Source organism: Magnolia sinica, chromosome 2 (assembly GCF_029962835.1).
Source record: "Magnolia sinica isolate HGM2019 chromosome 2, MsV1, whole genome shotgun sequence".
Taxonomy (NCBI): domain Eukaryota; kingdom Viridiplantae; phylum Streptophyta; class Magnoliopsida; order Magnoliales; family Magnoliaceae; genus Magnolia; species Magnolia sinica.
Window position 1 is genome coordinate 22,316,831 of NC_080574.1, and position 9,529 is coordinate 22,326,359.

At 38.0% G+C, this 9,529-nt stretch overlaps 1 protein-coding gene and 2 long non-coding RNA genes across 5 annotated transcripts; 1 reads left to right on the forward strand and 2 right to left on the reverse strand.

Annotated features, from left to right (window-relative positions):
• Nucleotides 1–255: 255 nt before the first annotated feature.
• On the reverse strand, nt 256–1,516 carry LOC131236623 (NAP1-related protein 1-like). The gene is made up of 2 exons (XM_058233932.1): nt 491–1,516; nt 256–405 (listed from the first exon to the last, which is right to left on the reverse strand). Exon 1 carries the CDS (start codon nt 1,445–1,447, stop codon nt 773–775), a length of 675 nt encoding a protein of 224 aa, XP_058089915.1. The 5' UTR covers nt 1,448–1,516; the 3' UTR covers nt 256–405; nt 491–772.
• Nucleotides 1,517–2,821: 1,305 nt separating this feature from the next.
• On the reverse strand, nt 2,822–6,416 carry LOC131236625 (uncharacterized). Of its 3 annotated transcripts, XR_009166807.1 has the most exons (5): nt 6,084–6,416; nt 5,834–5,981; nt 4,455–5,721; nt 3,485–3,599; nt 2,822–3,322 (listed from the first exon to the last, which is right to left on the reverse strand). It is a non-coding gene; the product is annotated as an uncharacterized LOC131236625 (long non-coding RNA). The 3 variants fall into 3 exon arrangements; XR_009166809.1 differs by lacking the exons at nt 2,822–3,322; nt 3,485–3,599 and having other exon boundaries at nt 4,372–5,721; nt 5,834–5,925; nt 6,084–6,410; XR_009166808.1 differs by lacking the exons at nt 2,822–3,322; nt 3,485–3,599 and having other exon boundaries at nt 4,373–5,721; nt 5,834–5,948; nt 6,084–6,410.
• An 80-nt stretch (nt 6,417–6,496) lies between these two features.
• On the forward strand, nt 6,497–9,147 carry LOC131236624 (uncharacterized). The gene is made up of 2 exons (XR_009166806.1): nt 6,497–7,708; nt 8,409–9,147. It is a non-coding gene; the product is annotated as an uncharacterized LOC131236624 (long non-coding RNA).
• The last annotated feature ends 382 nt before the right edge of the window (nt 9,148–9,529 follow it).

Sequence of the window (9,529 nt, forward strand, 5' to 3'; positions counted from 1 at the left end):
GCTATAAGAAAAAATAAGAAATATATATTGTCATCAAAACAACATTTTAGATGAAATGAGTCTTCGAAAACTGCATGGCCACAAAATGAAATTTTCATGAAGTTGTCGACTAGACAAGGCCTTATCTATCCCTTTATAGCTACCACCCTGAAAATTAAATTTTATTACTCATGAAGCCAAAACTGCAATGCATACACCAGTAGATTTCACAAGCCAATGAACTATTAGCTTTTTGTTCTTTCTTTTTCTCTCTTCTCTTTTGTTTTACACTAAATTATTAGCTTCAAGAAGAATGAAAAGTAACAAATAAGTGCTCAGAAATATCACGACAAGTAATTAATTAGATAATATTTAAATAGACTCGGCCTCTACTATTGACATTACGATATTCAAGCCTATTAGCTCCTGCAATCACAAACTCATAAGTAAATCAGAGCCATTGAAAAATACCAAAGACAATGCAGGACCACAAAGCAACTGGACAACGAACCATCTGCTGATCAACACTGAAGTTGAGAGGGCCCATGAGTATCTTGTCAGTCTCGGAAGCCTCTCTGTGTGAGAGGTAAGAGATGTTGTCCGGATTCTGCAGGTTATCGAGGGAGGAGACCATCCTGTCATCCATTCCTCTCAAATCACCACAGGACTTTGAACAGAACCCGACAACAGAGAATTTCGGAAGTAAACCATCAAATCTGATGAAATCAACATCAAATCGAGTTAAAAAAGGAAAAAATCTGCAACCATAAAAATGCTATAAAAAATCATAAAATCAACAGATTTCCAGCAGAAAAGGGGGGAAAAAGTGAAGATCTTTCTTAATTATCTCTGCTACCTCATCATGAAACCCTTCTGAAAGATCTTTCTGTTGAACTTCACTAAACCAGCTAAAGAAACTTTCATCATGAAAGGGCCGCTTGCTCCCTTTTTTCGCATGATCAACACCATTAGCAATATCCATACCCTCCTTCCACTTGATTGCAGTACCAGTTATCTTTGTAGTTCCATCATCAGAGAAGGAAAACGTCTTTGTAAGCTTTGTATCTTCAAAATAAGGGTTAGGATAGAAGTTAAGCGTAATGGAATACCCCGATTTAACGTCTTTGAAATCCTCAACATCCAGAGAATGTAAGTACCTGAAAACCTTCTGGTCATCCTCGTTTAGAAGATCACAGAATGCAGGGTAGCTCAAAAACGCAGTTAACCAAAAATCAGGAATGGAATGAATGATATCATTCCATCTGGTATAGACGGGCCTGCGTATCTCATTGTACTTCTGCTCCACTTCCAGCACTTCATCGCTTGCTTCCTCATTGATCTTTTCAAGGTCGTCTTGGATTTCTTGAAGCTTCTCAATGGAGAGAACGAGCTCTCCGTCGATGTGATCTGAATCATCTTCATCTCCTCTTTCTGCAACCTTGGATTTCTTGCCCTTGTCTGGTGCCATTTTCCCAAACCCTAATTTCTGCCTCAAGCGAGAGAGAGAGAGAGAGAGAGAGAGAGAGAGAGAGAGAGAGAGAGAGGAGATAAAGAAGCTTCTGCTCTCGAGAGGGAGGGTTGGTAATGGAGAGAGGGAGAGAGGGAGGGTTGGGAATGGGGAGTGGGAGAGAGGGAGAGATCACGGGAGAGGGTCTTACAGTTGGGAGTGAGGGAGTGGGACGGAGATTGGGGCTGAAAAAGAGGGATTTAGGTATGGTGGTGGGGGTTCCAAATTTGATACGGTTTTAAGCTGTTTCAGAACCAAAGACCTACTCATTCCTAAATGGCCTTTTTGGTGTAGTGGTGGCAAGCCAGTTCTTCAAGAAACTGCTAGTGTCCTACTTTCATTCAGTAACTACAAAAACTTTTTTGAGATTGGTACAATTTGAAAATCAATTCCTAGTGTAAAGAAGTACTTGAGCTTGACTTTGACGAGTATTTAGTATATCCAACGTACTTTTTTAATATATTAATGATCATCTGATAGTATGACTGGTTACAATGTCAAAAGTGTTGGTCAAATGCTTATGGTGAAAATAGTATAATTTAAGATAACAGTATCGAGTGTTTGATACTAGATCATTGCCTCTCATCCATGCTTGCAAATTTGAGGCAAGTGCAATCAGTGAAGAAACTAAAATTTGGCTATTTCTTACTTGGTTATTAAAGTATGCATCTTGTGACTTGCATAAACTAACATTTGCCCCTATTTGTCATTAAAGTTCCACTCATCACATAGGCCTTTATCCCACCAAGTTGGGATCGACTTTTAAATATGGTAGAATGTAAAACTTCTATAATTGGTTGCCCGCCATCCACCAAACTTCCCAAACAAAATAGGATGAAGTATTTAATAAGAAGCTAAAAAATTGAAGATACCATATGGTGTGCTCTGAAGGAGAGTGCCAGTGGCACTGTTGTAATACATATTCAGGTCCATTGATGTAAATTGATCTAGCCCCATTAACCCACTCCAACTGCATCCATCAATAACAAGAATAGAGAATTACATGAGAAATAACATCTTTTAACCTATCAAAATGTCAGACATTCCCTATTTAGTGAACTTCTAAGAAAAAAACTATTCCCTGATATTGGAGATTTTAGAGAACTGGCTTGGTCTTGCATGGGGAACAAAGAGTTGGTCTCTTGATCAACATCATCAAGCTCTCACAATGCAGCATGAAAATCTAACCAAATCAACATCCAGCAAATTATGTACATTAACATACACCCTTACACCACAATGCAAGGCTCAAGACTCGACCTGTAATTAGATTGACCTTGAGTTGATTAGATACTTGTAGAATAGAAACATGGACCGAATATGAAAAAGTTGCTCCATATTCAACTGCAATTGAACATGACACTAACACTTGCATGCCGTAACATGAAGCAAAGTTTAGAAGGAAAAAAAAAAAACAAAAGGTTTAGAAACTTGAGAGATGAGTCTGCTTTCGACTTGAGTCGACACAGTCTCAATCAAGAGTTAACTCTACCGAGGTTTTTGGAGTTTTCATTTATTTCAAGAAAATCTCGGGCCTTCTTGAGTCAAAACCATTCGGAAAAGAAGAAGAAAATATAAAGAAAAAGGAAAAAGAGTAGAAATTGAGTTGTAAAAAAACTCAACTTCATTCCTGATGAAGTTGAGCAAACTCAGCTGATCTTTGCATCTACTTGATGAGGTTTCAAACAACGAAATGAGCTAATTATATCATTGGTAGTAGAAAACAATGTTGTGTTTTTACATGGGATACTAGGCAGATGTTTCTGATTGTTGGAAACATACTTCCCCAGGAATTCCAAGAACTCTGTCACTTTCTACACCATAAGCAAGCACCACCTGCACAAGTCAGCATTTGTAGTTGAATAAAGGACCCATGAGAAAATTTTCAAAAAACAAAACTGGTTCCAAGAGCATTTGTAGTTGAATAAAGGACATGAGAGATACTGATATGAAATCCTTATCTGCCTATGAAACCCTTTCTGGGTGTGTGAAGCTTACCACATCACAGATATCCCAAAGCTCAAAAAGTGAAATGCTGGTTCTGAGAGATACATTTCCAAAGAAGGAACACTGCTTGTTAGAAGCAACCCGAGAAAACTGGTTAAACCACAATCTGTTGCAAGTTTTTGGCAAAACTAAGCTCAATTACATAAATGCTTTGTCAAATAGCATTTACAGAAATTGACACAAATAACACAAAATTTCAGCATTGATCTAAATCAATTATATTGAAATATTTTGGAAAGAGAACCTTTCAAAAAAATATTTTGGAAAGAGAAGGAATGCAACAGTCTGTATCCTAATAAGCTTGTAATTACAGAAAAAATTCCCAATTTTCAGTAATATGATCAAGTAGAGGATTCACTCTTAAATGACCAAAATCCCAACCAACATTCCTCAACCAAACCCATTTTTACAGGGAGTTCAGTTCCACCGGTGCTTGCAGAAAGCTGGTAGCTCATGCTTAATGAATGAATATCATATTCAAACTGGTTTGATAGCCCAGTTCAGGTTTTAGAATATTATAGACAATTAATTGAGTTCAGTAAATAGTATCCAGCAGCCAGCAAAAAAATATGTAAAACCAATACTTTCTTTGATCCATAGCACATCCACAACCTCCCTCAATGCATACTACCAACCTAGCCCCAAAATCACAGTTCCTGAACCACAACACTAAATTAAAAGAATGCAGAGAGAGCACTGATATTTCACAAGTTTGAATGAGTTCAGATTACCAGACATTTCATCATTGGGAAATGTGGAAGCACAATAAAGAAATCCATCATAATAACAAAACAAACAAGTGAACAAAATAGCAGTGTTGAAAGCCATCTTGCAAGGATATCGTTGTGTTGAACCTAGAGTTAAAAGATATGTAGATATGTGGATATCATTGTGTTGCACAGATAGAAGTATGAGGAAACATAGTATGCAACAATCCAAGATAGTGCAACATAAGCATTACCTACATAATAACGACTCTTCAATTCCTCCATGCTTTGAGAGGATGAAAACCTATCAGCTATCACTATAAAACGTAGATCGAACCATTCACACAAGTCAAATAACTGATCTGTCTCTTCCTTGGTCCACATCTAAATAGGCAAGTATAGGAAAGTGAGATATTCACTCTACAATCACCACCAAAAAAAGGAAGACAATACTCACTGTCATCAGTGATCTAGAACATACATAAACATTCCTACGTACATCCCATGCACTGCATAAGAATTGTATCCTTTCTAAATGTGTGCACTGCATAAAACAGCGGTAATTGTCACATGATGCTCTCTTATGTCTGCTACAGGACGCTTCTTTGTAACCCAAACATTGATCCATAGTTTCTTACAATGCATTTTAAATTTCAGCTACAGAACACTTCCCTATAACCCAAACATTGATCCATAGTTTCTTACAATGTATTTTAAATTTCAGCTACAGAACACTTCCTTATAACCTAAACATTGATCCATAGTTTCTTACAATTCATTTTAAATTTCAGCTACTTGCCACACCTCATAAAGGTATGCAAGTCAGTTGCTACAGTCAGCAACCTTTTCATTGACATGGCCAAGTCATTGACCAATTTTCAATTGTGACCAGGATTTTGAACATTACTCAAGCAGTTTGTTATGACTCACAAATCATTCATTCCCACTCAGGCTCTTTAAAAAGATATTTCATTGCCCTGTCTCAAGAGAATGTGAGATTTACCTTGGGTGGCTTGAAGGGGTAATCTGGTGGGAAGTGAATGGTTACAAGAAATACACCACCTGCAAAGGGGCTATCTGCTGGTTCCATAATTGTTGCTTGCATGTCATTAGCAACAAGACCAATAATCATATAAAATATCCAATTCAGAAAAGCTGGAACAGCAATATAGATTTTGAGGAAAAGAAACATCAAAAAAGGAAAAAAGGAGATAAAAATGGCACAAACCAGCACTGGCACCAAATGAAACAGTTATGAAACATGATAAACCACTTCTAGCTATCAGGCCACCAAATGAATTCCAATCAAATCAAACACTACAAACAAACATACTCCTGTACAAGTCATCAATATCAACTAAAAAATCTATTTTCTTTTATCTTGAACGAAGGAAAAATGAGTTAATAGAAATTAGAAAACCTTCAAATGGGCAGCAGCCTTGTCCTTGTCAGTAAACACTCTAGTTCACTACACAACATAATGCAGCGCCATTCTCAGCCCATGGAATCTCTTCAGGGTTCCTTACAATTGGTAAAACAATAGAGATCTCAGCAACCCTGGTTGTCTTTCACATATGCATTTCAAATATTAAAAAAGAGCTTCCAAAATACATGAGATGTGAAGTTCAATCACCTGACACCACATACAGTAACTGGTTTCTCACCAAAGAGAAGGGTCTTGGAGTCCTTCACCTTGAGCTCATGATCTTCTATTGCCCATGGACACTATCATACCCAAACATGTAAGTCTGCATGCAGCACAAGATAGTAACAAATGGCACCTTCACATACACACGCATGTTTATATGAACCCCACATTGGATTGATGATTCATATTAAAATATTGCAATAGCTAATCTTGGCAATCCTTTCATGGGGCCCACCTTTTCCCATGGCTCTCAACTTTCAAGATATACTTCCATTGGAGATTCAGGGCTGGAAATTACTTGTTAATCATATTTGAAGAGGTATGATCATTGATATGGATTTTTCTATCATGTAGGCCTCATCTTTGATTGCTTGCACATCCCAAAATCACTTTCGCCAAACAATCCAAGCCATCTGATTCATGATCAGGAAATTTGATGATTTTGATTGATTGTATTGACAAAGATCTGATCCTTAGTCTCAACCATCCATTGGTGAGATCCACCTTGAAGTTCTGTTTTTCGTTTTTGTCAGTATCTCTTTCCCTGAGATCCACCTTGATTGTATTGACAAAGATCTGATCCTTAATCTCAACCATCCATTGGTGTGCTTTCAATGCACATAAGTTGGATATTGCCCCAAAACTTGGAAATGAGTCAATCTGTATTAGAGATGATATTCTAAAAGTCTACCAACAGCCATCTTCAAGTATAAAATGGAACATTGAGAGCAGCATATAGCTGAAACTTCATCATGTCTTTTTCCATAGTTAAAAGATTTATTTGCCTTATCTGTCACCTACAACCTGCTATAGATTAACTTAGCTAACAAACCATTTTTGAACTTTGTCCTTAAAAAATATATGACATTTCAAGAACAAGCTTGGAAACCAAAATTCTGCATGCCAATGTAAAATATTGTATCATACAACTGGTTGTAGGTGATTCATCCTCATTTGCTTTTATTTAAAAATTTAGTTTATGATTTTGACTTTGGCGAGTGTTACATAGGTTTTTAGCTTGATATAATTATCATTGTTCTATATTTTATTAGATGAGGTTTTCTAAGCCCAGATGTGTGCATAAGGTTGTTCATGTAAACACCAACGTGTGTGCCCACGTGGTGCACATGCATGAGATCTAGCTGTCCATCACGTGGGTCCCATCATATACGTCCCCTGGAGCCTGGACCCAAAATCAGTCTGGTCTAGTCACATCTGGCATGCACAATGATAGACATAGTTGGATGGTTTAGAAAAACTTGCACAAAGTTCTGTCAGCCATCCGTTTCTCTTGTAAATTGTGGGCCACCTGTTGGTCTAACTAGCCTGATTTTTGTTCAGAGAATTAAAAAAAAGATGTGAATCACCCGATGGACAGCTTGGATCTCATGCTGATGTGCCACGCTGGCACATGGTTGCATGCACATGAGATGCCTAGGACATGCATGTGGGCTTAGGAGAGCTCAGTTAGGAAATTTTGTGATTGACTTAGTTTGATGGATTCATTTTTCTTTTGTCATTCTTGATGGTTTAATATTTAACATAATGGAAAGAATGAACGACCCATAAATGATTTCCTGTTTGCCATTCATCACTTTTGATTGTCTTTAAATTTCCTTCTGTAGAGTTATGCCATGAGGCTCTTGTTTTCTTGGCTCAAATATTCTATGAAGTATGAAGACATTGTGTAGTCTTTGTATGTTGAAAGGCCTTCTTTATGAGCTATATGTATGTTGAAAAACTGCTAAAACTTGATTTGAACTTGACTTAATCAGGCACAAGGAGTTTATGCTTTAACCCACGTACTCATTTAGTTTTTGCTGGATCAACCGCCGGATATTCTCATTGTTGGGACCTTCGGTAAGCCTTTATATTACTCATGCTTGTTGTGAAAGTTCTATTCTTTTTCTAAGAAATGGTCTATTTCTCTGAGAGTACTAAAAGTTATGATGCTCCTAGTTGCATAAGACATGTAAATTTCAATCAATCAATCTGGTCTCTGTGTTCAGTCTATCCCATCCTTCATGGCCACCATGACAAATTATGTATAATCGGACCGATCAACAATTTGAGTCACCCATTTGGTGGGACTTGTCATGAATTGCCCTTCTGCATAGTTGGCAGGTTGATTCCGGTGGCTCCTTTGGAAAGAAAAAGTGGAGAATTGCCTTGATGGCAACTTTGTGGGCAATTTGGATGTAAAGGAATAACTGCCATTTTTGTAACCCGAGGGGTTCTAGTGAATAGTGATGTTGTTTCAGGCAGGGTTGCTATGCATATCAGGGAGTAGACTCCCTGAGCTTCTTTTGTTCGCTGTTTGGCCCTTTGTTTCTGTTTCTCTTTTTGGCCCCTGGCCTTGATAATATTTCATCTTTCAAAAAAAATGAAAAAAGAAGAAGCCTAGAGACATTCACGGGGGTGCACCCTTTAGCAGTGAAATCTGTAAATCATGAGCAAAAGATATGGGGCAATGCAATTTTTTCATGTTTGGCATTGCTTGTCGACTGTGGATCTATGAAAGGAAATGAATTGGGTTTTTTTTCCCCCATCTTTCTGGCAGGACAATGAGACCTCTATGGGAGAGGCGAATAAGTCCAAATGTCATTTACTCCATGCAACATATGCAGAACGACACTTCAACACTAGTTGTCGGGGGTACTGATGGTGTGCTGCGTATTTTGGATCAGAATACAGGCAAATTTCTTGCGGGTTATGTGATGGATAAAAGTACCACAGCAGTGACCCCCTCTTGTAGTAGACTGGGCACTGTTGAGAAGAAAAAGGTGAAGGCTCTGCCAGAAGATGCCTGCATTGATGGTATACCAAGACACCTACGGCCACCCATCACGTGTGTGGGTGTTGGAATGAAGAAGGTTGTCACCACACAATGGCAAATACATCATGATGTGGAAATTCAAAAATTAGCTCGTAAAATGCAGTTTTGCCCCATTTATTTCTCCTTTAAATTATGATCTTCAACGCATCCTCAATTAAATTGTCGTCCACTTGATTATTAGTTTTGGGTTGTTTCAAGTGATACCAGAGGCAAACTAGTGCATTTGAATCCATGTTGTGAACAAGATGGTATTATTTAAGTTTTAACATCACCTCTTTCTGATATTAAGGCATTGGTGGGGCCCACCTGGTAATGTAAACCATTGATCTGATTCGAATTGTAGGCTCAGGATCGATTTGGATGGGCCCACATATATTGTTTATTGGATTGAGTAAAAGCTCAATTGAGCATTACCTATTTTTGTATGAAGAAGCTATGAATGGATGTGCTTTTCTCTTGGGCATCGAGAAAAAAATTAGTAGTTAAAGAGTGGTGTGAACCTTGCATTATCGATAGGCACGGCAACTGGTGGGCCTTGGTTTGGTTCAGGCACAGATTTTTCACTGGTCAGACCAGGCCTACTCAATATTGTATTATTGATTTTGGCTGGCCCAGGCCTGGCATTACAATCCCCAGTCTTAAACTAGAACAGAGTTTAAGTAATTTACAAGAAAAAAACCAATTTCCGACCATCCACTAGACGCTCCAGCCTGAAAATTCTGATACTGTGGTAGAGTATGGCAGTTGATATGCAGACGCTAAGAAATTGTAATGGAACAGCATGGAATGAACTCGAACCAAAACCATAAGAAATTGTAATGTAATGGCATGGAATGAACTCAAAC

Coding starts and splice junctions, on each gene's coding strand:
- LOC131236623 (XM_058233932.1), bottom strand. CDS start 1,447: ATGGCACCAGACAAGGGCAAGAAATCCAAGGTTGCAGAAAGAGGAGAT.